Source organism: Athene noctua, chromosome 10, assembly GCF_965140245.1.
Source record: "Athene noctua chromosome 10, bAthNoc1.hap1.1, whole genome shotgun sequence".
NCBI classification, from domain to species: domain Eukaryota; kingdom Metazoa; phylum Chordata; class Aves; order Strigiformes; family Strigidae; genus Athene; species Athene noctua.
In genome coordinates, this window is record NC_134046.1 from 1297487 (window position 1) to 1325447 (window position 27961).

Sequence of the window (27961 nt, forward strand, 5' to 3'; positions counted from 1 at the left end):
GAAAAATCAAAAGGTTTTTATTTTGTGATAAAAGTATTTGCAGCAAGAATAAAGTGAATTCAAATCTAAGTTTTGACCTGGCTCACCTTGGCTGGAGAGCCTGCCTGCACGCTGACCATCTGCTTTTGGTAGCCCTGTTCCACCAAAAGGGATGGGGGGGGCAAAGGGCCCCGAGTCCCTGGACAATCCGAGGGGCCTCACGGACGTGACCACTGTGACACCGCTGGGCAGCGCCCGTGGAACTGCCTTAGTGGGAGGCAGAGGGGAAGGCCAGGCCGAGCTTTCCTCCGTGTACAGCTGCAGCCTGGCTTGCTCTGCGCTTCAGGATGCGGGAATGGGATTGTTCACGGGCAGCCGCATGGAAAAGGCTTCCCAGCGCTGCTGCCCCCTCTGCCTTCCTCCCGCTCTGCCCCTACCGGTGTCCGTGTGGTCAGCAGCCCAGGCCTCTGCAGAGAAAAGCATCAGCGCGTTCCTCAGTGATCCTGCTTCTGCACCTCGCCGAGCACAAGGGGAAGGCAAAGGCCACGGCCCGTTCCCCGGCGGCTCCGTGCGGGGCTGCCACAACCGCTGCTGCTGCCCAGGGATGACGACTGAGGCGTCAGGTGAGGAGTTTATGCAGGAGGAGCAGAGGGGATGGGATAAACTGAACGTCCAGCTTGGGGATGTGATAAACTGAACGTCCAGCTTATGCTCAGCGTCATCTTCAACCACACAGGGCGGAGAAACAGGGAACTGAACCAGCTGGGTCAAGCTTTCCGTTTCTGCAGCAGGCTTTCGTGAACCTGACACTCCACTGAGCAAGAAAACAAAGCGGTTCTGCTTTCACCTTCCTTCCTCCAAAATATACGGGACTTCATATTAAAGCTTTCCCAACAGCTCCTCCCCTCCTCAAGTTTACCGAGATGCTTTTGACAGTTCCAAGCTGTGCTGGGCTCTTTGGTGGTCCTGGTGAAGCCAAAGAGCTCAGAGATGGACACAGAGGCACATTCCACCAATCCCACGACAAACACAGGTCTCCCCTCCACGTCAGCCCCCCAAACAGGGGCACCCTGCTGTTGCTCCCTGCTCCCACACAGCAGCACACGGCTGCAGGGACAGCCCCGGCCTCACCCGCACGCGGCCACAGGAAACAAACCGCCAGAACTCCTCACGATTCCTCACAAGCGTTTTGAAGCAGAATTGAAGCCCTGCTTGAACAGCCCTGCTGCCACCATTCCCTGCCCCACAGACTTGTTCTGCAAGAGACACCAGTTAAACCCAGAGAACAAAGTGCACGAGCATTCGGTGCTTGGTTATGTCAGCACACCTCACTCCTGCTCCCCCAGCTCTGTGCCCAGCTTCGGTTAAGCGCGACTCAATCTTGATACAGGATTCTGCCAAAGTCCAGCTTCTCTCGGGTACCCCAGGGCCCCCTGTCGGTGCAGGCCGTGCCCAGAGCCTGCCCGTGTTCCCCAGGGAGCTCCACCACGCCCCAGGTACAGGCAGATGCTCCGAGCAGGGGCTGCAGTTCCCACGTGGTGTGGGAGCACCAGTCTCACCTCGTGAGATTAGTGAGGGAGAGAAACCCATCCTCCCAAGCGCAGCCACAGCTGAAGCAAGTCCCTGCCAAACGCTGGATCTCCAACGTCTTCCCTTACCCAAGGGAAGCATCACCACCATTACAGAAACCACCACCCTGGAGCTGCAGGGGCCCGTGCCCAGCTCCCACCTCAAGCAGTAAGAGCACACCTGATGCGGGTTATTTCAAGCTCCTGCCTCACAGAGTGACCGGAGTGACGATACGTGTTGGGGATGGTGCCCACTGCCCGGGCAAGATCCTGCGTGTGCTTCTCACAACGCCCCTGCTCCCTCCCCGCTCGCAGCACAGCACAGCACACCCGGCCCCTGCCCCGGGAGCCCGAGCCTCCCCAAACCTGTCACCTGCAGACAAACAGCTCCGAGGGCAGCCTGCGGGGCAAGGCAAGCTTTGTGCAGGGGTATCGCCCGCTGATTAGTGCCAAGCAGAAAGAACATCATTACCCTCGTTAGGAGTCTAGGGAGACAACACGAGATAACACGACCTACTGCGGGACACAGACTCAGATTCATTAGTACAAACAGTGAGTTTCCTGGAGGACACTGAAGCTACAAGGTTCAAGGCTGAGCAAAGCCAGAACGTCGATGAGTGGGACAGCTGCCCTGCAAGAGACCCAAAAGGCCCCTTTTCCTTCTAAAACGATTTCTGGTGACCCCTCCTCCCTGACCCACCAAAGAGTCTGTTTTGCTCTACCACAGTGGACAAAAAGAAAGGGAAAAGTGCTGTTTCCAAGAAGGTGTTTCCTTCCCCTGTTAGGAAGAAAAGGGGTGCTCTCCTTTTTTTTTCATGCATTGAAAGCAACTGCTTTCTAAGAACGGAAAGGCTCTGGTCTCTGCTGCATTCCCAAAGACATTTGTTCAGAAAGCAAAGCTTTTAAATTCTGAGCACTTCAAAGCAATGAAAAGCTAGGGAAGGCCCAGAAACCACTTTGGTTCTTTTCATCTAAAAACTAGAATAGCAGGTGAAGACAGTGCCTTCCACACAGCCAGGCACTGCTGTGCCCCTGCTGGGGAAGCACTGCCCACCTCTGCCAACCTTAGCACGCTGGCCCTGAAAGAAAGGCCACCTCCCTTCCAATATACTTATTTGGAGAGTTTAATCCTGTTTTCTTTCTCTGACGGTGGCAATTCAACAATATCCTGGGATGAACCAGTTTCAGAAGTGTGTTGTGGGGCAACAGAACAGGATGGGTGTCCTAACACCCGGCAAGTCCCCCAGAGCAGCTCCCTGAGCACCCCCAGCAGCGGGCAGCCTCCCATCCGCGTTGTGTCCTACAAAGGAGCAGCTACTGATTTGGGCTGAGCTTTGGGAGCTACTTCTGAAAGGAGAAACGAAAAACAAATTAAAACCAAACACAAACCAGACATGCAAATGTCCAGACGTAAATAAATTAAAAAGAAACCATGCCTGAAAGTGATTGGGGAGGACAAAGAAGGGGAAGAGAGACATTCAGAGACTCGGCTGTTCTTGCGCTCCGAGCCAACCCGGCGGGGCTGCGCAGGCTCATACCACAGGCAGGGTTTGCACATCAGCACTCAAGCCCTATACTGGCCAGGAGGTTTTCCAGAGCTTCAAGTTTCTGGTTGGCTTCCTCGATGGCACTGTAAGTCTGCACGTTGCTGGTGATATGGAAGCGGATGTCGTCGACCAGAGGAATGGAGTCAGTCTCCTGCCGCTCCTCCACAGCCTCCGCGTTCTCCTTCACGGCAGCCACAAACTCCTCCAACTCCACCAGCTGGACGGGGCGGACAAGAGAACCGTTAGGAAGACAAGATGATGGGTGAAGGGATGGAAAGGGTTGGGATAACGGGCTCAGCCACTGTTGAGGGATCCCAGAGAGGAAAAGGGATTGCTAAGGGTACGTGGAGACCCCAACCTTGCTGCCTCCTACACAGCCCGTTTGCAGAGGCATCTGCCACCCCCCCGGGAGGCAGCAACGCCCCAGCAACCAGCGCCACAGCTGTGAGCAGCCTGCACTCCCAGGAGTGCACTGTGACACCCGCTAACTGAGCACCCATGGTTCTGGTACTGGGGCACATGAACACACACAATATTCCCCCCCAAAGGCTCCCCAGCAAGACCCAGGAGATGCTGCCAAACGCTTTTGGGGAAGGTCCTGCCCCAAGCAACAGAGGCTGCTCGTGCCCTGCGCGGACCCAGCGGCCACAGCTGACCCTGCCCCTGCCACAGCGCCCAGCCCCACGGCCACGGCCCCTCAGCAGATCACGGCAAGGCAGCTGCTCGGTTCTGGGCCCAGCCTGACAGAATCAGGTCACCCAGGAATGATTTTTGCATCAAGTTCCCCGGGAACATGTGGCGTGCTGAAGGGTGAGAGGCAGCTCCCGTCTGCCTGCACCACTGCAGCGCGCCCGGGCACGGCGGGGTGCTGAGCCCCGCTCTGTGCTGCACTCCCTGCCAAAACCTCTCCCCGTTGCCATCACCGGGGCCTCGCCACAAGACACTGGCAGCTGCTGATGTCGGAGCAGCTGGGGCGGCTCCGTTTGTGCCGAAACCCTTCGGAAGGCACGTTGCCAGCGCTGGGTCCAAGGGCTCCCGCTCAGGGAAGGGGAATGGTGCAGCCTTGCACCATCACTGCTTGGGACATCCACCAGCTTTCCAACCAAATCCCTTTTTCAGAAGCCAGAATCTGGGGGCATGCTGATGTGTCTGTCATCCCCAAGCTATACACTGAACAAAATAACAGCCCTGGAATCATTTCCTTCGCTATTTTCACATACCAAAAAGAATTTCACACCTTCCAAGCTGCAGGTGAAAAATGTTACGCTCCCCTGTGAACTGTAAAAGCCATTTATAAAAACCTCTGTTTCAGGATAAAAACACCCCACAGGTTCTAGTTTATCCTTCTGTGTGGCAACTTTCTCCGTGAGTCCTGAAACTTATAATCCCTCAGGATAACACTCAAATGGAGCCTCATAAAGAAAACTTCAGAGCTAGATTCATTACTTCTGGGTGTTCAACAGCCAAATTTCCCTTGTGGAGACCCCTACTGTTAGATTTGTCATCCTGGAGGAGAGTAGAGATCACATTGATTTTTCTTTTCTATAGCATTATGCCAGGAAGAACTCCCTGCAGCAAACACTGGAAAACATTTCCTGCACAGAGCTCCCCTGCGCACCCCACGGGGCTCTCCAGGCTGGAACTGGCACATTCTCCAGTTGTCGCTCTGGGCATGGTGGCTGAAAGCTCGGTGAAAGTCACCTGCCCATGGAACTTTTTGGTCAGGTTTTTCACCCCACAGTCCACAGGGATGTGCCAGACGGCCACCAGCATCTGGCTTACCGCAGTGACACTGCACACGCTCCTCATGCTCCGTCCTAACTCACCATGTGCTTTGCTACTTCATCGCTGCTCAGTTTCAGGAAGCACATTAGAACAGAGGGGGCAAGCACTTGTCACAGACCAAAGCACGAGCATTAACTCTTGTATCTGTGGCTCACTGCGCAGTTCAGGCTTACAGGCACACGTGGCAAGGGCTGTGGGGAGCGTGTCTGGTACCTTCTCGATGATCTTCGCCATGTACTCCGTGCACTGGTCCTCCAGCCGGGTCAGCTGGAAGAGCTTTGCGACCCTCCAGATGCTGACGATGTTGTCCTCGTCCAGGATCTGAGCCAGCGTCCTGCCGCAAAGGCGCTTCAGCCCGGGCAGCAGGTACATGTCTGCCACGCACAGCACGTCGTAGGCGTTTTCCGGGGACAGCTGGCAATGGCAAGAGGGGGATTACTGCCCAGTCCTACCCACTTCACCCGTCTCCGGCAAAGCGCCTTTTTCTCTCGTGTTTTAGCAGAGTCCCTAAAGCATGCACCAGGCAGGCGCTAATGGCACTACTGAGAGACCCGAGCTCAATCTTCCAGGGCTAGGTCTTCCCCTCCGTTTCCACAGAGGAGTTTAAAATGCTGCAGAGGCAGCTTGCTCAGCACAAAGCAAGAAGTTTGCCGTGCTGCAGTTAACCTCTCTAGCTAAGCACAAAGCAACACTGAAACACAGAAGTGCACCTGAAAGCTGGCTGCTGAGAGACGTGCAGTGTGGCAGCAGGAGGAGGCAGCTTCTACCAGAGGTACTGAAAGCCCTTCAAACGGAGCGGGCTGGCAGAACAGAGCACCCCATCCCCACTAGGACTTTGCCTCCCATTTACGTACCGCTGGACACGCACTTTGTGGAAAATGTACAAAATTCTTTTAAGTTCCTTCCTCAAACTGGCTCTGCTAACTCAGGCAGCACAAGCTCCTTGGCACAGGGATACAGCCCAGGACAGAAAATTGCACCCCAGATAAACTGTAGGTGAGGGCCAACTAGGTGAGGAACAGACTCTGCACATTCCAGGCCCTCAAACCAAACTAAATTCATGCACCAGATGCTCAAGCTTACACTGTTGTGAATGGCCTTTAACATTTTCAGGCTCTTGAGCTAGAGAATCACCCTCTCATTTCCCTCTTGGGTACTTTTGTTCCTTGCAAGTGATCTGAGGATAAAAAAATGCTGTAGATAATGTTGGAGACACCACCTCCAGCTTCACTCAGTCTCTTCCCCTGGCTGGGCAAATCCTATTTCAGTCAGCCATCTGCGTCACTAACCTGGAGCTAGAGCCTCTCTCTGCACAGTTCGGTTCCTGCTAACGCGCAGTGCAAAGAGCACAGTTACCCACATTCCTTTTAACAGCAGATCTGCAGGATGCAGCACACCCTGGCTGAGGAGGAGGCGAGATCCCCTGCAGACAGAGACCAAGCCACACGGGTCTAGACTGAGGAATGGTAACTCTGGTGCTGCACCGTCCACTGCCCTGATAACTGGTCAGCAGCAAAACAAGCGCTGTCCACATCTGCACAGGTGGTTGCTCACTCTGACAACTGAAAAAGGCTGATTCTTTCTTCCCCCACAGCTGTCCACACCCGTGTTTGGAGAGACTGCTCCCAGCGCCTCTCTCAGCTGTGTGACAGCCCGCAGCAGCGGTGCAGAAGGATGCATCAGAGGCGTGTCGTGTACTGCCACAGGGTGTAACAAAGCTCTGGGGGCTGTTAATCAAGTGCTGCTTTGTCCTTTCATAAGCTCCAGGAACCTCATGAGTTGGAGGCGTCTGAGCCAGTAGTACTGATGGCAGCAGCTCCCAACTGCTTGATGGAGCACAAACCTGGCAAATGTTCCTCCAAAAGCTTCCCCTGAGCCCACACAAGTGTTCTGATCAGCTACTTCTCTCTCTGCCTGGAACCCCGTCTGTCCTCTGCACACACTCTTCCTTCCAGCTGCCAGCACTGTCACTACTACATGGCCGAGACAGAGAAATCCTTTGGAAAAAGAATTGTGGGAGTGCTGACCCTTGGCTAGGGAAACCCAGGGCAAGGAGAACACTCTGCATGTAAGTTTGGAACTTGAGCTATATTCCCACTTTCCTGACCATTTTCCCTAGTAGTTTTTCACGGCAGGTGAACTCTCTGCAGAAGCTCGTGTCTTGGCTGCTCAGTTTGAAATCCAAGCCAGTTTCTGGGGCAGCACCATTCTGCCTAGAAAACACACGAGCGAGATCCTTGCAACTCCTCCACTTTGCTGTTGGGCTGTCCTCCTGCCCCAAGCCCAGCCGGGGCAGCCTTGTGCTGGGGAAACACGTCTCGAGGAGGGCAGGCAGAGCAGAGGGGTGTGAGGGACCAGGGTCACGCTGCAGCGCAGTCACAAGGTCGGGAGGATCTTCACAACCCCAACATGCTGCCTTCCCCCTGCCTGCCCTTTCAGCACGGAGCTGAGGGACAAATGAAGCATCTGCTCTCTGGCATACCAGTGGCAATCCTGCCCGTGCTGCCTGCTAAATACATCCCTCCCCACCGCACATTCCCTGCCGCTACCCGGAGGCGAAGGCAGCAGCAGAAACAAGGTCCAGCTGCGGCTGCTCTCCGCACGTGGCACCCAACCCAGGGCACAAACACTGCTCGGGAGAAGTGACACTGCCAGGTGCAGCAGCGTCCCTCATCGCTGCCCCAATGCCAGAACCCGTTCTGGCATCTTGTAGCTGGAGCTGCTGAAAGCGTCTGACGCAAAACCAAGGCAGGAACCTGCTTAAACACTGAGATTTGCTGCGCCTTCCATGAGGCTGAAAGCTAGGTGGGTTGGGGCCACTTTGTTACTGCTTGTGCCACTGAGCACAGCAAGGTGTTGGTCTCCCAGTGGAACCTTTGCACACCCCAGCAACACATAACAGTGGATATAATGACTTGCTACAAGTGGAACAGTGGGCTGTGATGCCAAGAGTAAATCAGCAGAATCTCTCAACCTTTCCACATCCCCAAATGTGTTCAATCTGCCATCTACTGGCAGCTGCCCACCTTAATCCTTCCACAGAGCCCGAGAGGGAAATCTGCATTTATCATGCCATCATACAACGTGCAACCTAATTTTCACATTTTCGTTATGGGACAAAAGACTAAGGATTTGCTTCCCAAACATCACCCACAGAAACTAGACCCCTGCCTGGCTCACAGTGAGTCCCAGGACGTGGGTCCCTGAGACAGAAGCAAGGCAGCAGAGTAGGGCAGTTGGATTTAAGAAACTGAACACCACTGCCCCTCCAGATGCTGTAGGCAAACACTTCCAGAACGAGCCAGCCCAGGAGGAGAGGCTCTGTGGGTGGCCTCACCTCTGTGTCGTCACTGTAGATGTAGTAGAGGACTCGGATGAAGATATCTTCTGAGATGTTGTGGAGAGTCACCACAGGGATGCTGGGCTGTGTCTGTAACTCCTCACTCTCACTGAAATGGTCTTCAAGAAGGGCTTTGAAATAATCACTGCGACCACAGAAAAATGCCTGGAGAGGGAATAAAGACCAAGAGACTAGAATCCTTCTCACTGCATCAAACCGAGCAGCACTACCCGCCGGCTGTCAGAGCAGCTCAAAGATGTTTCGGAAGTTCAGACTCTAACTCTGATCCTCCCTATATTTTGAAGGTGCATCTCCAACATTTTTCCATACCTTGTTTCTACCCATGCCTAACCCCAGAACCAAAAAAACAATCCGTAAACTTCAGAGATCCAGAAGTAGCACGGCATTAGGGCAGGAGTTTGAATCCATTCTTCCTGTTCACTTGCAGATCAAACATTCCCCTCTCCAGACACTGAACGCACAAGCTAACTGTAGAGATTCTGCAGCTGTGAATGCTGTAACTAAGTCCATAAATTCATCTCCTTACCTCTGCAAGAAAGGCAGCGTTTGCTGTTTTGTTAAATGCTTTAAATATAGTTTCCAGTTGCAATACGACTTGGGGTTTTCCAGCTGATGAGGCAGTGCTGCTTCTGCAGAGGGCATTCCGCACTGGATGAGTGGGCAAGACAGGTAGACTAGACATGGCAAAAAGGGAGGAGAATGAAGTATAGAGCACATGCACGTACCTTATGGCACAAAAAGTTGTACTCTGCCACCCTGAAACACACGTCGGGACAACTGTTGAAGTTGTCGGTGCTGTCAAACGGCAACTCCCCAAAACCAACCTAGAAAGGGAAACCAGAAAACCTGACCTTTAACATTCGTGCTTTAAACATGCTCAGGGTCCCAATTTTGGACTTCTTGGTCTTCCCAGAAGCAACCATCCATTCCTTCAGCACAGTGCAGAGCACCAGATTTCAGGGAACAGAGATTTCAACGTGAGGAACTGAAGTCCTTGCACTCTTGATAGAGACACTCCTGGTACAAGTTACAGCCGCCTCCCTGACCCGTGGAAACTCCCCACCCCTCCAAAAACCTCTGGGAAGCATTTCTGTGCCACCTCACAAGGCACACGACCAAGTGAAGGTGAAGTTTACTTCACGTAGTGGATATTATAAGCATACTAGAGCTCAGGACTAGCCCTTTACTGTGTAGATGCACAGGTAGATGTAGGAACGTATAGATGACATAGAAGTATACACCAGTTTGAAATAGTTTGGCTACAATTACTGCCTCACTTGAATAATTCAAGATTTCTAAAGCACATTTTAAATTTATGATTTGATTTGCAGCCAAAGATAGTGTTGTTGCAGTATTAATACTCTAGTGAATTATTTTAACACCAACACACCTCCTCCCAGTCCCGCATGCCAACAAAGACAGCACACACAGAGAGGAAAAAAAAAAAAAAAAAATCTGTTGGCCTTATGTTCTTTTAAAGTGACACTTCCAAAGATTTTTACTTTCACCTTATCCTATATAAAGGGTAATACAACTGTATTAAAAAGAAAAAGTTTATATTCACAGTCACGTAGCCAAGACAATTAATCTCTGGAAACAGAAGTTCCCCCTGATTCTTGCTTTCCAAACATGTCCCTGAGCTGCCTGGGCCCAGGAGTTTATTACTGCTGTCTCTCACCCAGGAAAGTTTCACCCCAAGCTTGCACCTGGAGCACCCTGGGCTGGCAGTGGAGGTCAGTCTCCCAGAGGCAGACTACCTCAGCACCCCCTGCCCCACGCTGAGAGCACTGACTGCCAGCTTTGCTGAGGAGCCAGCCCACCCCTCCCTCCCCACCTAACCAAGACAGACCCAGCCTGCATCACCCCGGCCTGAGCTCTCAGCCCAGCGCAGCTCCCGTGCAGGGAGGTTTCTCTCTCCAGACGGGTTCTAGGACGTGGCAGGGCACCCAGCTGGCCAAAGCTCACCCCACCGCTGAGCGTGGCAACCCGGACCCATCTGACATCAGTTCAAGGCCCAATTTTATTTTTAACCCGGACCCATTTGCCAAGGTCTTTGTCTGTCCTCGGCAACATCTGGCCGTCTGTGGCTCCTAATCACAGCGGAGTAAACCCCGTGACATTCAGAGCCTGCACAAGGCTCTGGCAGTAAGGCTGCCGCTCCATTAACACCTCTCTCCTGTGGGTCCTTCCCCATCGGGGAACTTCTCTCCCAGAAGAGATGCAGCAATTCAAGGAACACTCCCCCCAAGTCTACTACATGTTTTTTGTGAAGCTGTAACACAAAGGGCACCTCCAGCACCGAGGATGAGACCAGACTGTCCCATTTGTAGATCCCCCAGGCTGCTATTTTGCCGTTACCTGTGTTTCATGTTTCAAGGCACAGCTTCCATGTACCCCTAGAAATTCTGACTTGACTTTCTGGGCTACAGCTTTGCAGCACATTATAGGTAAAACAAACCTAGAAACAGGCTTTGTTAAGATGCCACTCTTTGCAGCACAAGAATTTTAATTGACATATAAACTCCACATCTTCTGCGTGCATCCCTTCTTTGCTCCCCTTTCATTGTTCAAAGGTAAATCTTTAAAAGGAATCCATCCCTCTGGAACAAACATGGGAGTTTTATTTGTCTCCAAGTCTGTCTCCTGAATTACAAACTCCTCCTGGCTCAGTTTCCCACTTCTAGCCTTGCCTGGTCCCTGCTCTGATGCTCAGGTTTACAAGGTCATTTCCAATTCCTACTACAAAAGCAGGTTGATGTCTTTGTGAAGTGGCTTTGCAGAATTTTCCCTTTTACTTCATTTTTAAGTCTTTACTACTTCTACTCTCTTCTAACTCTTGAGGAATTTAATCTCCCTTTCAGGGTCTCCCTGCAGAAAACTGGCTTGTTCCTCCCACCGCCCCCACTCAGGAAACCTGCTCAGCATACCTCTGTCCAGGCAAAGCACAGCTGCCAAAGCTCAGCATGTTGCCCAGAAAGCACAAAACAGTCTGTCCTGCGAGGTGCAAACACATTCACAATCACTCATCCACCATACGGAAATATTCTCAACACCTCCATAGCATAAGACTGCTTCAACGTTCACGAAATCCTCCCGCCATCACCCACCACAACACGCGGAGGACCACGTCTTTGCTGCTGTGAATGTGCTGTTAGCGCCCAAAGAGAAATGCTGCTGGAGACAAAACCGTACAAAACCAATCAGTGGCAGCAATTCCTACCTTGGCTGGATTATCTCAGCAAGAAAACTGTGAGCAAATTACAACACAAAATACAGGGGTTAGTGATCCAAGAAAAGATTACCAGCCCATAACCAGATGCAAGTGAATTGGATAAAAAAAAAAAAAAAACCCAACGATTGGAAGCATGATTTAAATAGTTCAGTTAATCTGCCTCTGCCAAATGGGCAAAGCCCAGGAATAACTGCCATGGACAACCACACTACACAGATGTGGAGGCAAGACTAGATGGAACCCATCGAATGGTTTCAAACTGTTCTTTCTACACTTTGTAAGATTTAGTTTTACCCCAAAAGTGACAAATGGTCACATTTTTTTGCAGCCACACCAAATGTTAATACAGTTGGAGAGAGCACTATTTATTTCACAGCAAACTCTGGTCCTTTTAAGTCTGATTTCATCTTAGTTTGGAAAATAAGAGTTCAGTTAAAGGTAATGAAAAATAGCTATAAGGAAATTATATGCCTGCAGTCTCAAGCACCGGAAAGCCTGGAGTCTCCAACTCCGATGCCACCTGGCAGACAGGAGATGAAGAGCTAGGCAGAGAGTGGAAAGCCACATGGTTTGTGACAGTTGCCTGGTTTCTGATGGTAATTTACTTAAATCTGTCACTGCTAAATTTATTGCAACAAACCAAAGCAGCAGCTGTTGTGGTCAGAAAAATTCTGGTCATTACTAGTTTAAAACAAAATTGAGACAACAACCACACTTTTAAAAACAAACACTGAAAGAGAAAAGGCTTTCAGGTATAAACAGGAATGAGACACAAGGTACCAAGATTATAAACATGCTGAAGAGTTCAAAGAATAGATAGTCCTCACTCTGAAAACTAATAATGAACTGTGATTGGATATCAAACGTTAATTATTGGTTTAGTCATACAGCAGAGTTTTCTGCATCATTCAAGTATCAGAGACATTACATGAAAAGTATTTGTTTATAGTGAAACAGAAAATTGTATACAACCCCATTTCACAGAACATGGCATTACATGGCATGAGCAGCTCAGAATGTCTCTTACCAAACTCTGGAAACGCTGGCTTTTATCCAGAAGCCAAATACCTATTTTGTTCTGCTGGAAAAAATGTATGTTTCTCTCGAGAACACAGATGTCTGTCCGTGACTGTTCGGTTGTCCCTGACATTTTAGGTTCCATAGTTTGTTGCTTGTACGGCATCAAACCCTGTCAGAACGAGGATGTGCAATTCCTCTGTCCCAGAGCAAAGATGCCTAATTCACAGAATTTAACAATTTGCAAACATTAGGATGAGATATAAATGGCAACAGGATGAAGAGCTGTGTTCACACACTCTTTGTAAGTCAACAAAAAAGACCTAGAGAGAGAAAAATGGGAATCTCTTTGAATTTATCAGGCTTAAACAAAGCACCCACGTTTGTGCATGGCACACACGTTCTCTAGTGACCAGGCGTGTGACCGTGCCCTCTCCACCCTTACAGCCATAGCAGCTCCAGTGCTGCTGCAACTGCCTTCGTTCTGATCTATGAACACAGCAAGGAAGCCACAGCTCACAGAGGCGTTCACAGTGCTGTCAGATGATTATATTATTCCAAGTTTCATATTTTCCTTCCAGCTCCTATTCTGCACGAAAGAATTAAAAGGGAAGTGTTTCTAACCCTGGAAAAGCCTAATGCAACAGGAGCATGCCATCAAGGTCTGGGAACAAGCAATCAAACTGAAAGCATTCTTTTTATTTGGGAAGTAACTTAAAATTTATATAAATCTCTCCACTTCGGGGCCCACAATCCTATTTTTAATTATTTGGGAAGTAAATCTGAGGCTTACTTACAGTATCACCTCCCTTTAAAGCCTGCAAACATACAGAAAAGCATACTGAAAGCCACAAATAAATGCACGGTTATTATATTTGCAGGAGGCAGGTTATGTAGGAAAGATTTCTGCATTGGTAGATGAAAACTTGATGGAGAATGACTCCTCTATAAAGTGCTTGGTACTCAGAGAGATATGTCTGCCAAAAGCCAGCCCAAACCATGTGGTTTACTACAGGTAAGAAACCTGATCCATGTGCACACACACACACACACACACACACACACACAGGTCTAATCAGCAAGGGACAAAGAGCAAAAAAGCAATAAACTTTGCTACATCCCTCAGTCATACAACCTCTGGGCACAGCAGTCACCTAAAAGGAGTTCACGTTATTAAATTCAGTGATTGGTACGAGAAAGAGTTAAAAAAGGACAGATGTAAGAGCAAAGTGAATCTGCTGATATTACAGAAAACAACAGATGCCAGGAGAATGAAGACCACTAACATTTACCCTGCTCTCCTGCAGCTGGGAGCAAAGATCCAGATATATGAGCCTAACTAATAATACTGATGGTATTTTAACACAGTGATCACCAGCCTGCGGTCTGTGGGCTATTTCTAAAGGTCAACAAGACGTAGTTATGGAAAGCAAATCTATTGGCAGTCAAGTTAATTTGCTTCAGAGGGATTCACATTTCTGCTGGAAACATTTTCAGGGTTTGAGAGCCCCTCCCCACTGCAGGGTGTCAGTTCCTAGTCAGCTAGCCCAGCTAGCCATCTGCCACCTACATGTCCCTTCGGGTATCAATGCCTGCTGATAAAACACTGCTGATACTCAACAAGGATGGCAGAGAAAAGGAAAAAGAGCTGGGGCCCAACTCCTGTGCCACTGGAGTCAGCGGGGAAATCCCCACCAATACCACGGCAAGGGTTTTGTTTACCAAGACCTGCTGGGGGAAAAAATCCAAGGGAAGGACCAGCACTGACAGCCCCGTTAAACAGCTTCACAGCATTCTGAAGCAATAAAAGGCTTTCAGCATTTGGAGCAGCAGCAGCACACAAGCAAGCACTAAACTCAAAGGGAGAGAATGCGGCCGAACGCGGGTGAACACACAGCACAGCCCCCGGAGAGCAGAAGTAGTGTAAAGGCTCCGTACCCGCAGTTCGGCTGGCAGGGCGCAGTCTGCTAGGAGAGCCAGATCTTCCTGCAGCCGGCAGTTACCTGTGGGCTCAATCGTCAGCACTTTCACACAGGTCCCTGGCTTGGAAGAGACTGGAAGAAGCAAAAAAGACAAAAGAGCAGAGATGCCTAAATTCCTCTACAAACATTCTCTCCCATTTAGAGAAAAGAAAGACACTCCGGGAAAAAACAGTATTATTGCTGTTTGGCTTCTACTGCACAACCCCCGTGATTCTCCTGTGTACACAGGCATCCAGCCCTCGGTGCAGCTGGTGAGCAGGGCTGGGAGGGGAGGCTTGTACCTCCTCAAACCTCCACTTAATGCCTTCTGCTGGCATGTCAACTGTGGCAAGCACAAAGCTGCCACAGCCCGAGTCTCTCTGCACAACCCTTGTCAGCAGGTACAGCTGAGGACTGTCCATCAGGCCCCCCCCGGGCCCTGCAGGGGCCACTCGGACAAGGTCTTCCCAGCTGGCCACCCCTACCACAGACAGTGTTGCCTCAGGTGAAGCCCATGCCAGGGAGTACTGAGCTGAAATAAAGCTGCTTCTGTGCCTCTCTGCTCTGTCACGTGCTCTCGTGGGTCCCATTGCGTCTGTGCCATCCTAACTTCACTCCAGGGAACAAAGGGATTTATTCTTGTTTAGGTATCAAGTCCTGTGCACCCAAGTCTGTCCCCTACTCTACCTGTAGATCCTCAAAGCACAAAAAACCCCAAAACACCTGGACTGCTGAGCATGCCCGTGTTCTCTGCAAACATTAAATAAGCATCACTACCACCAGAGATCAAATAAACCATGCAGAGATGGCAACTTCTTTGCCTTTTTCAGACCTAGTGTGTCTTCCTGCCTTGCCCTACCAGCCTCCACAATTGAACAGCCTCGTAAAGGGGAAGCAAAATACACAATCAGACTTTTGCAGCCTTGCTATGACCAAAGCTGCAGTGGAGCTCCTCGAAGCCACCCCGCCTCGAGGGCAGCCCAAAGCCCACCCAGCTGTGGTGTTACCACAGCTCTGCCAGCACGGCCTTTCCTCTTTCTGGCTACCGCACACCTCGAGTTTGGTTTCAGCTCAGCAGGCTCTGCGGTGAGGACTGGAGCACGCAGACATTCGGGAGTCACGGGCATACAGGGAAGCATGTGAAAAAACATGGAGCACCACTGGAAAGTGGGAAAGTTGTGGTGAGGAAGGCTCGAGATGCTGTTGGGAGCCAGAGAGATGCAGACTTAACTCTCAAGGACAAAAGAGTTAAGCGGCCCCACGCCAACACGCTCAGAAGTTTCTGACAGGCATGATTCACTGCACGCAAACCCCTCCCAGGTGAATCACACCACCTTGAGAGCTCGCTTTTCCTGACGTTTTGCACAGCATCACACGAGCTCCAGGAGATGACTCCATCGGGCCGTGGGCGAAACAAGACCACGAAGTGCCACAGAACAAGTTCTCCACCCCCTCCTCCGGGTTACTGCTGCACCTTCGGCTGTGCCACCACCGTACCTCAAACCGGCTGAACGTCCCACAAGGGTACAGGAAAGGGAAGGATCATCTACCAGTACAAGACAGTCAGGTGCCCCCGCTGCTGCACACAGATACACCAGCAAGCAGACAGGCTGCTCTGTTAGCACTGAACTACCTGCAGACGGATGACTTCCAGGGTAAATAAGCCAAGGAAGAGCCCTGGCACCAACACAAACAAGACTGAGTGCATTTTCTCGAAGAGCCCTGTCTGCTTACAGACCAGCACGAGGGAAGGAAATTTCTCACTGTGCAATTAGAAACTCTTTATGGCCGAGAGAATAATTGATATTTGTGTAGTGCCTATTGTAACAGTCGCCAAATCAGTCAGGCTCTGTAATCACTAATGGACCCAGCAAGTTCTAAGCAGTAGTCGAGGGAAAGAGTTCTTCTCTCGGGATCTACAAAGCATCTGTGCACTTTCACAGCAACGTGAAAGAACAGTGATTTGTCTGAGAAGCAAATCTATCGTGAGACATTTCAAACACTGCATCTCTCAAATCCAAGAGCACAGCATTTGGTATCACAAGCAGCTCTCCTCTAACAGAAACAATCAAAGTGACAGAACAGGAATAAGCTGCTGGTGCGAACAATCAGCAGGGACCATCACCTTCTTGCAGGACGTAGGAATGAAGGGTTTTCTGGAAAGAGCAACATAAACAGTGCAAGGAGCTCGAGGGAGTAACCCAGCTACAGTTAAGAATGAGATTTTGTCTTTCTTCCCAGTCTAGCCCAGCTCTGTAGCACTGAACGTCACCTACCAGTTCACCAGCTGCCTTTGTTTTACCGCTCAATACCTCTTTGTAGCCTTTTGTTTCAAATGAACCAAGGCACCACAAAAAATAAGAGCCACAAAACCCCCCACCAAAATCTCAAACCTTTCCACAATGATGCCACACTCAGATATCTGCCTTACACACCCTCCTGGCAATGCCCTGACTAGTTACAACCACAGATTCTGTACGTTCAGCACCTCCCCTCTGAAGGCAAGCATCACAAACCTGGCTCTCAACCGTTTTTGCACTAAAACATGTAGAAATAACTGCAGAACATTTAATTTCAAATACCTTCACTTCTAAAGGAAGGATTTTGGCTTAATCTGGACAAACTCTGTCTGAGGTCTTCCAAACGCTGCAACTTTTTTTTCTTGTTACAGCCACAATATACACGTGGGGGAAAATTTGCAAGCATTCACACTGAAGTCTCTCAGGTGCAGCAGAAGACACTGGGTCATCCTCTTCAGGGTTTTCCTAAACCACTGTCTGTGCATGCCAAGACACTAAGTGCTTCTGAAATGCTGATTAACTCTAGATAATGAGATTGCAGAGACTGCAATTATCCACTGGAGCTACACGGGCCTGAGTTCATGTTGTTTTATTAGGCACGTTTCAACTTTATTAATACAGAGGCAAGACGTGAGCCTGCTCTGCAGACCTGAATCAGATGTCTGTTCCACAGAAAGCACTCTGAGCAAGCAGGACTTCAGAGAAGGAACAGTGATGCTTTGTCAAGTGCCAGACACGATGCGACCTAAGATCTCTCCCAATTCTTATAAGTATTACTTTCTGGAGAATCAAGTTTTCCTGGCTTCCACATGAAAGCTGATACGAGAAACAAACTGTTAACAGACCTATCAGCAGTTCTGTCTATTCATTTAAATCCAACCCGTCATAAATAAAAACTCAAGCCTAGTACTTCCATCCGTGCTTTACACCACCCATTGATTGTGCCTTCTGTCAGGCCTTAGAAATGAACAACAACTGTTCCCTCTCAAAGAGCACAGAAATTAAATTATTTGTCCGGTGCCATCCAGGAAGCCTGTATTACAAATCCAAGTTTGTATCTGGAACTCCCAACCAACCTGAAAAGTTACTTCACCATTTTTAAACCCGACCAAGAAGTCAGCTTCTTTGCAGTCACAAATTTAACCACTGGACTTCCTGATCCTTAAGTTGCCAGCAACACGCTACGTAATGGCTTCAGACACCTAGCAAGCTATCCGCCTTATTTTCCTCCCACAGTAGGACAGGAGATTTTAACTTGATGGATTAAGGTGGAATGGTCACCCCCAGGGTCTCAGCTAGACCCCAGGAGAAAAAGATAAAAAGGAAAAAAATCGGAAAAAAGCATCTCCAGTATCTCACTGGATTACTCCGATATCAAAAGATGCCACAAGATAATCTTGTTACCTGGTTGTGTGAGTAGTTTTTATTTTCTATTCATTGTATTCACCACCACTCCCCTTTTCCACCACTTATTTAATACACAAACTGGTATCTTACACTATTTGTAGCAAGGAACCAAGAAATGCATTTCTAATCTCTTCAGGTGCATGTTTACATCTGTATTTACACAGCTGGGGTACGATGGGCGATACAGCTTCCGTAAGAACTTGCACACTGGTCTACGTGGGGACAGCTCCGTGGTAACCCTGTACCCCACCACCCGACTGCACGTGCCTAAGGGAGACTTACACATGGTAGTATCTTCCATGTGACTTCCACGTGAGTACTGGCTCTTATCTGTTAAGCCCTGCAACTTCAGGCTGAATAGTCAGAACTCATACTTCAAAAGGGAAAGGTGGAACAGCTACACCCTTACTTCTACGATCAAGGAAGAAGATGCTGTTGATTTAAAAACTACAGACCAGATTCCCTTCTCAAACCAAAACTAACTTGGCTGAAGTAAAGGAGTTAACGCAGAGCATGATATGAGAAATCAGATGTTTTCAGCCTGAAGGTTTTGTTACCAGGTATTTTTTTTACTTAATGACTAACAGCACTTTGCCCTACTTGTGCTGTTTTGATTCTTCGTCATGTGTCCTTTAGCTTGAACTAAGGAGATGAATGATAATCTCCCACTGTTGGTTTTCATGCAATAATCTGATGTCATGATGAGATCACAAGCTCTTTGGATAACAAAAAGCCCTTAAATAGAGGATTGTGCAATTTAAGCTTTGGCACATACATGTGTTATAAATACACACACGCTTTCAGAAATACTTCTCTGCTTTTAAAAAAAGCGTTGTATCTCACTCTGCATCCATTTTGAGCCAATTGTCAAACATTTGAGTTTGGTTAGGGGTCAGATAAATGCAGAAAAGGACTTTTAATTGTACATATTTTATCTCCCCAGAGATTTGAACGAGCTCTCTGCTGAAAGGCAGTTACCAATACACCCCACAGTGCTCCACTGAATGTCTGGCAACCACAGCAAAGTCCTGCTGCCATGGCTGCTCTACTATAATGAAAACATTCAGTGTAAATGATAAACGTGCATGTGTCAGAAACCACTACAGCTGCCCTACAGAGAGCCCCTGACATGCAAACATGGGAATTCCACAACAGAATCATTTTCTGGAAGCACCCAGGGCCCCGTGAAACACGCATCGTCACACTTTCCTCTTTCCCCCTGAAAGGGCACACAGGCACAGCAGAGCCAACAGCAAGTAAAATGCTTACCAAATTCATAGACTTTTTTACATTTGGTCTCCAAATCATCTATGAGGTCCTGCAGCCGACACTGCTTGGCCAACCTCTTGCAATCATTTACATATTCTACGTCGATATCAAGACGACCTGCCAAGAAGAAATGCAGCCAGCTGTTTAAACTCACACCACTTAGGTGTAAACATGGCAACAATTAAGGACAGAATTCCTGATGGCACAGAAATTCAGTAATTGGACACACTGCTTCACTTTTCAGCATCCAGTTACAACTCAAGTCTAAGCATCTAAGACTTGGTCCCCCACCACCCACGACCTCGAGGAATCTCAGTTCAGCATGTAATTCACATTCTCACTTCCCAGCGTCTACCCTAACAGCTCATTCGAGAGGCCAAAGACCAAACAGGCTTATGCAAGAGATGTCTAATTCCCTCAGAAAAGAAAAAATAGCAGCACAACAGCAGCATGCATGACTGCCACCATTGGCTACCTGGCTCTGGGTAAGAAAAGACTTTATGCTCACAAGCTGTCAGCCCAGACTCTGTTACCATCACTGAAAACATTTCTGAAAACACTGGACTGAAGAAGAGCCTTGAAGATAAGGTTATTTTCTGGCACCACCTCCTGGCCTGAAATAGTTCAGCACTTAGCATGGCTACAATACAACATTTGGCATTTTCACAGAAGGTTTAGGATCAACTTCTGTTCAGAAAAAAATATTAGGAAGTAGTCAAAGCATTCAGCACACACTGCTCAGGTCTGACGGACTGAGAATGCCCTAGGTGGGAACCTGGCTGCTCACCACCTCAGGGGATGTTTTCCCAGACAACAGATTTACCTTCCTTAAGTTAAAAATATGTTCTCCACATCCATCCAATCAACCTAAGCTAATTTTTTTTTTTTTCACTTGACTGTATAGTTATTGGCAGGACAACAACTGGCAAAAGGTACAAACGACCTGGAAGAGCTGGGGACTGCTCACATTCTCCCCTTCTGCCGGCAGAGGGGATGTGCTGGCAAGTCCTGTACCCAAACACGGCTGCCAGTGAGCCTGTGCCACCCAAAGAGCACCAGGGCAGAGGCACCGCCCGCTGCCCACCCGCCGCGGATACACACACCAGACAGGAAATCATTTACCTGTGTACAAATACTGCAGAAGAGAGCCAAAGGCTGCTGGATTGATCTGAAACAAAACATGAGAAAGTTACCTTTAGATTTCCCAGGAACTTAGTAACAAGCTTGAAACTTGCCTGGATACAAACCACGATCCTGAAGAAGTCAGAAAACCCCCATAAAAACAGCAACTCACACACTGCACCCGATCTCCCCGCTCCTCACATAACGAATGCTGCCACTCCACCTGGCTTACACAGCTCTTTACATGCATCAACTGACTCGAAACCACGTGCCTGTGGGGTCAGGACCTGACTAATGGTTCAAAGACAGGGTTGTGATACAAGCTCTGTAAAATCCAGCCATTCGCTGGTCACAACCATTTCCAACTCTTCTTGATTTGAGAGGAAAGACACGTTCTTGTACAAAGAAGACATTAAGCAGTGTCCTGAGGAACTGGAAGTATGTTCGTCACGAGAGGTTTTGCACAGCCACAATCAAGCTATAGAAACGTATGCCAGAGTACTGGTGATTAAGGGATGGAATGCACTTATGGCCTGTTACAGTTCCTGCTGCAACGGCAACAAGAGGGACTCAATTAGTGCCCATTATGGAGGTGATGTCTTCACCACAGACCACCTGTCCACCAGGAATGAGACAGACTCAACTCCTCCCGCAGAGGAGTCGTGACGCAGCTGGCAGATGGTAACAGCTACCTGCTACTGAATTAATTTAAGATGTGGTTGAGCCCCCGACAGAGTGAACAAAGGGGAAGCATGCAGCTTTTGTTACCTGAGTAAGATGCTATTTTGTGGCATAAAGTGCCTCCACAAGCCCCTCTCCTTGACTAGGGTCACCCTGAGCTCCTGGAGCTGTTCACTGTGGAAGTTAACCCTCAAACTGTCCTTCCTACACCATTTTCTCACCCAGCTGAAACAGAGAAAGAAAGGAAAGAGCTGGAAGCACAGCCTTGCTCACCAGTGGATGCTTCAGCACTATCATGTTCTTCCCCTTCCATTTGGTCTCAAACATTTCTGCAAAGTAGGCGCTGCGAGCGCTGAGAATGCAGCGGTGGGCACAGAAGGATTTGCCGTGAACGATGAAAACAATGTCGCTTTGGTACCCCTGCTCCAGCAACCTGTAAGGAACAAAGAGAGGGAAAATTCAACGCTGAATGAGAAAGGAGAGAATGGAGTAAAGCCAGTGGGGGACATGGTACAATTAGGTCTAAATGAACAAATACCTCTGGACATTGCAGTCTCTCCCTGCCCAGTTAGGCGGCCGGCACAGGGACTGGTACGTCACATACTAGACTGGGATCTCTCTCTCCCTCCAGTGACTCAAAGTTAAGTTTCATTAGTGCAAGAGGGAGGCTGGAGAATGAAACCTCTCTGCCTCGGGAGAACCCGTGAACACAGGGAACAGATTCTAAAGAGGAACTAGTTGCCTCCAAACACATCTCTAAAGGTTAATCCTCTTTTAAATTGTTCGATGGCAAAAAGCCATACAGAAGCACACACCTTCAAAAAGAATTACACCACTACACAGTAAGGTGCAACTTTCCTGCTCTCTGGACACCGTTGGTGTGCACGCTTTAACCGCGCAGCAAACAGGAGAGGACTTGATGTCACCCACCCTCAGAAGAAGGAAGGATGTCACAGGCATGAAACGCAGACAATTACCACATCAGAGATGAAACCTTGTTTGTGACTGCATGCCCATACCCTTATTCTTTAAAAGGAAAAAAAAAAAAAAAAAAAAGACTGCTACTTGCAGAGTTTACAGCAACACTACCAGTGTTACCTAACGCCCAGCACCCCTGGCATAGATACCCTGCCAAACATCCCCAAGAGGTCACACCAGGCAGACATCAGGCATCACACTCCTCCTGGAGAGAGGACTGGTGCCCGAAAGGTGTGTGGTCACACAAGGAGAGGATGTCAGAGCATGTCTCGAATGCTGATCTCAATCTCCTGCCACTAGCAGCACATCCTTCCTATTAGTGTCTTGCCCAAAACAAAATAGAAGCAGTTAGGTGTTCATTTTTTGCCCCCCTACTGTTGCCCTTTGTTTCAATTTTAATGAAAGGTCTGTTTGGAATGAGAAGCAGAAAACAGTACATTTTAGTTTTCATGTGCACTCGACCCTGCATCATCTGAGCCACAAACTCACCAGGGAAGTGATAAATCACCCTGCAAAATTCTACTTCCCTGAAAGGCAGAATCTGATTTTACTCAGATAAATGAGTTTCCTTCCTCCCCTCTTTCCCCACAGCTGCAGAAATTAGGACTCTGTAGTAATGGGAAGATTGTCAGATCTTTCTAGGATTTATTTGCTCTCCAATTTTGAAGATGCAGACGCTGAAATCTTGGTGGTGGGTTTTTTTTTTTTAAGTCAGTCCAATGGGGAGGAAAAACAAACAAACAAGCAGGTCTGTGTAATAGCATCAGAACTACCAGGGTAGAAAAATAGCAAGAAGAAAAGACTGACACTATTCCTTTACTCCTGGAACAAGCTGGGCTTCTTCTCGAGCTCTAGGCTAAGACTACAAGGTGTGACAGGCAACTTTCAGAAACATCTCAAAATTAACACATTTTAATGAACAAAAAGAAAGAGCTGAGCACTGCTCTGTAAGTCAGTTTAAGGCTTCTTAAGGTGCTCTATTTCAGAAATGAGATATCTATTATCACTGCGGGAAACCTCGGCTCCCAGGCTACAGCACTTCAGGCCTGAAATTTAATTTCGGTTGATATATTATCCTAAATTACTAATGTGGTTTTAGTGATCAGATTTTGGTCTGACATTCAAGGATGACAGTCTAATGCTTCTGCATCATAAAGACCAGCTCTCTGTTAGCTCTGGAAGCTGTGCCTAAGCCACTGGAGGCTCCACTTTAAGCACACACGTACCTGGAACTCAACCCTTTGGGCACAAAGGAACAGCCCTTAGGAAGCTCTGCGTGCCCAGAATGAGACAGAGCACTGATCTGCTGCCTTTCGAATCTGCCCTTAACAGAGAGCTTGAATATGCAGGTGAAGAGCTAAGGAAGGAGGACAGAAGGCCTTGCACACGGAGCCGCCTCGTCCGCTTACCGCTGCAGGAAGACATCGTAGTAGTCCCTCTTCATGCACTTTGCTGTGATCTGTTTGTACTCCTTCAGCAGGCGGCGGATGGCGTCACTCAAAGCTCCGTACAAACAACGTTCCCCATCAAACGTGTTTGCCTCACATTTAGCTCCTGCAAAACGATCACAGGTACACGACAGCAGAGTTAAATCTCTCTCGAGTGTCCCCAGACGGTCGCTAAACGAGTATGACTTCTGGCTGGTGACAGGTTGCCCTGTGACCCCCTACGCTATATATACTGAGCATATTTACAAAAACTAAGCTCCCCTTACTCGTGTACAACCCAAAGGTGTTCTCCCACAGCAAAATCCCCTTCTGAAGAAGCCATGACTCACTTAAACTGACCCTGGCAATAAGTCCCTCAGCATGACTCCAGCCATGTTCTGGGAAGAAGAATCTCACTGCGCAAAGGGTACAATCGCTTACTGGACTTTGAACAGCTCCTCCTAAACAGCATTTCGGCCTTGTACAAGGCAAGAGATGCCTCTTTAGGTTAGACTCTGCTAAAAATTTGGAGGGCACTTGCATTTTGCTATTTCAAAACTACACAGGTGGTTGTTTAAGATGCTCTGAATGCAGCGGAGGAAATAAACCTTCTGAGATCTGACTCTGCACTCAGATCCCTCTGCCAGAGCACAGAACATCACCACTACCGAAGGGAATTTGGGTGCTGGGAACCAAATGGGCAGGCACTTTGCCTGGAGAGCTTTTCTTGCTTTGTCTGAGGTTAGTAAAAGCCCTTGCATTTCACCTTTAAGTCCTGTTTACAAAGCAAGGCTATCAGAAGAGAACAATAAAGTTTTACACAGACAGCTCTTCAGATGAAGTACCTCAGCATACTCCCAACAGCAATGCACCCTTGCAAAACATCAGCTGTGATTTCAGAAAGTCATTCTGCCTCGACTCATCCCAGAAAGCTTTCGTGTAGCAAATTCAAGCAACAAATGGCCTGCAAAAGGCACCATGAAAACACGTCCAGGGCTCCCACTGCAGCCTGAGATCACTGATCAGATGGCTGACTGTAACAGAAGAAGTTTCCACAAGGAACAGCTAGAAGGACATACAATCCCTAAGGACCAGTCTGAAGAAAGACACTGCACCCCAACCCAGGACAGTTTTTGCTCACCATTGGCTAGAAGATAGCGTACAAGCTCCTCGTGTCCACAGAGGCAAGCGTAATACCTGACAATAACAAGAGAAAGAAAATTAGAGATCCAGCAGGAAGCAGAATTCAGCGTTTGGGCACACCAGAGCAGGCAGACCTCAGCACTGAGCCGTCCCTGCTCAGCTCAGAAGGTGACTCCTCACAGGAGGGAGGAACTGCTACCCAATAGCACAGTAGTCTGACCCCAGCACCAGACTAAGCAGGATCGGTTCCCAGCGCTCCTAGGCACTGCTGCCCTGCAAGGACATCTCAAGGTCCCAATCTGAGTTCAGCATCTTCTGCTGCACCACCCACCAGCTGCCAAATCCATCCTCATTTTAATGGAGTTCATTTTTTGGGCACTCAGCAATTCCAGGGAATTCTCAAAAACACTCCTCGCTCCTCCCGTCGTCCGACTGCCGCACGCTGCGTTAAGGGAACAGCACACACCCCAGATGTACAGCAAATCCACTCCTCAAAGTCCTACTTACGAGGAGTTTTGTCTTCCCTTTCACGATCTAAGCCTTTCATGATTCTCTTTCACAAGGACCTCATACTGTCCCACAAACTAGGAGGATGCTGTAACGTGCACTGCAGCAGGCAAACATCTGCCTTTACTTTGGGAAGTCATTCCGTACTCTAAATATACTGCAATGTCCAAATGCACTTTGAAATCGGTATGTGGGGAGGTAGAAAGCTCACAGCACCCCCCTCAGCACCACCAGGGGATTCTTCACTACCTACTGCATGTTCAGAGCCTTGCCAGACAGCAATCCCACAGCCCCTTTGCGTTTCACCTACAAAGGCAGGCGAGAATGGCAGGGACTGTGAGGGGGGAAAGGCCTCATCAGGCCAAGAACTGCTTAATCCAGGTAATTTGATCACAAAATCAACCACCCCTCTGAGCACTCCGACAGCCAGCATCAGTCAGAGGGGGAGACAAAGACTTATTTAGCACAGCACCCACAGAAAAAAGAAGCAGAAATACGTAGCCAAGTCTCCCAGAAAGCAGAACCTGAGACGTTTTGTAACAGTGCTCCTAGCTGCTGATGCAGAGAGCCGAGGAGCTCTGAAAGCCCTCCCCTCCCACCCAGCAGCACTCCAGACCGCAGGACTCACAGAGGTGTACTGTCCCATTTATCACGGACATTAATTTCCACGTCTCGCTGTTCAAGAAGGTATCTGGAAGAAAAGGGAAAACAAAGTTGTAACTTTATGCAGCTGCTCACTCAGTCACATTCTCCTCTTTAAAAAAGATGCAACTCTGAGTCTGTACAGTAACTTCCAAAGGCACGACAAGAACCTGCATTTGACTTGGGGAGCCGTCAGCCGTGGCTGAAGGGGCATCAGTCCCACCCTCAACCCGAAGAGCAGCCTCCTGCAGCCCGGCCTGACAGCGCCCTTCGAGTCCTGGAGGAGGATCAAACCCCCCTCCTGCCGACCCCTAACAGGGCAGCAATCACAAAAGAAGCCTGAGCATTTCAGCAGCACCTTCACATTCCTACAACACTCGCAACCTGGATGCTTACAAACACGTGGCCAAGGTTTTAACACCAAGGCTGGATTCTCATCCTGCCTGTGGCTTTTCTCACCACAGGTAACACCACCAGTGCTACTCCAGACTGCTCTTAACTCCTGCCACTTCCTCATCCCGCACGTTTGTCCTGTATCCAACACTGGCAACGCTCCCTCTTTGGCACCTCGAGAAGACAGCCTTTGCCCTGCACACGAACGTCCTACACAGCCTGGCTCTTCTAGTCTGTCCCAACATACCGCAACCACCAGCTCTCTCAATAACACGTGAGAGTCCCTCTCTGGCCTTCACAAAGATTAAGTTGTTCTTCTCATCTGCCACATCAGCTACCCCCTTTCACTCCCTCCATCCTTCCTGTCTCAAGCTTCAGCTTCCTCTGACCACATTCAAAATCTGAAGCAACTCAGCTCCTTTCTACTCCCTCACCTGGCCAGCTCGTCCCCTCCGCTTTGACAGTGTTCCCAGACTGATCATTTCTCCACTATCACTTCTATGTCGGTCATCTTAAACCTCTGCAAGGCCACCTGCAGGGCCTCTCCTTCTACACTAAAGCTGCAATTTACTGCTTGCAGTAAATTAACTCAACCGGTAACAATGATCTGCAGACCTCGTGTATCTGCCTATTCGTCCTTTGTCAGTGAGCACCTGGAAACAGAGAGGCTCCTTCTGAGGATCTGGAAGAATCAAGCGGGGAAAAAAAAAAAAAAAAAAAAAAAAAGGCAAAGAGCACTCTTAGCCTCAAACTATGAGATGCAGCAGAAGGGTCTGTTGTAAGCTCCGGGCCTTTGTGTTACAACATCCCCTCACCCTGCAGACCACAAGCCCATCTGACTCCTGATCTGAAAGCCCCGCAGCTAAGCCACGCTGCTCCAGCGCGTGAGCAGGCACACCGGACCCAAAATTCAGCAGCCCGGTATTTCTCAGCCCTACTACCACAGCCTCCAGCACAAGGTGTCGAAATATCTCCACAGCGATTACTTCCCAGAGATCCACCTGCCGACCGATGGCAGAGAAGGAGCAGCCGAGGAGCCTTTTGCGAGGACATTTGCCACAGGCGGCGCCCGAGCTGCGCAGGAACCGCCCCCCGCTCGGCTGCCCGAGCGTTGAGAAACCTGGCAAACCTCGCACAGACTCGAGACACCAGCAAAGCCTCCGCGTACGCCCAATTCCTTGGGGGAAAAAAATCAAGGCGCGTTTATTTATAAAGAAATAAAGTCCCCTCTTCACACCCCAGCCGGCACCGCGGCTGCCCCGGGGAGGCCCGAGGCTGCGGGACGCCGCCGGTTCAGCGCCCGGGGAGGGCCGGGCAGAACTTCTGGTAAACACAACCCGCGGCCCGGCCCCGCTGCCCGCGGGTGGCCGCAGCGGGCAAAGGCCGCGGGTCCCGCGGGGGGACGCCCGGAACGGCCCCGCTCCCCTCCCCCGGCCGCCGCGGGCCTGGCGGCCCGGCCCGGCTCACCGGACGCGGCTCACGTCGCCCTTCTTGCAGCTGGTGAAGAGGTCGCTGGTGTCCATGGCCGGGGCAGGCCGCGGGGCGGCGGCGCCGCATTGACGCGGAGAGCGGAGGGAGCCGCGGGGCCGCGCCGGGCCGGGCCGCGGGAAGGGGCCGGGGGGCGGCTGTAAACAGGCGGGGC

General features: G+C 49.6%; 1 protein-coding gene across 1 annotated transcript; it reads right to left on the reverse strand.

The window, feature by feature from the left end:
* On the reverse strand, positions 1 to 27945 carry ABTB1 (ankyrin repeat and BTB domain containing 1). The gene is made up of 12 exons (XM_074914113.1): positions 27787 to 27945; positions 25913 to 25975; positions 24776 to 24831; positions 23617 to 23761; positions 21503 to 21662; positions 20549 to 20594; positions 19427 to 19543; positions 14428 to 14543; positions 8966 to 9064; positions 8217 to 8384; positions 5093 to 5293; positions 1 to 3311 (listed from the first exon to the last, which is right to left on the reverse strand). The coding sequence occupies exons 1-12, from the start codon at positions 27840 to 27842 to the stop codon at positions 3105 to 3107; spliced, it is 1434 nt and encodes a 477-aa protein (XP_074770214.1). The 5' UTR covers positions 27843 to 27945; the 3' UTR covers positions 1 to 3104.
* Between the last annotated feature and the right edge of the window lie 16 nt (positions 27946 to 27961).

What these genes read in the sequence shown, in the direction of transcription:
- ABTB1 (XM_074914113.1), bottom strand. Translation starts at nt 27,842, where the DNA reads ATGGACACCAGCGACCTCTTCACCAGCTGCAAGAAGGGCGACGTGAGC. An exon ending in GGCGACGTGAGCCGCGTCCG is followed by an intron (nt 25,976 to 27,786) that starts GTGAGCCGGGCC and finishes CTTTTCTTCCAG; the next exon opens with ATACCTTCTTGAACAGCGAG. An exon ending in ACGCTATCTTCTAGCCAATG is followed by an intron (nt 23,762 to 24,775) that starts GTGAGCAAAAAC and finishes ATCGTTTTGCAG; the next exon opens with GAGCTAAATGTGAGGCAAAC.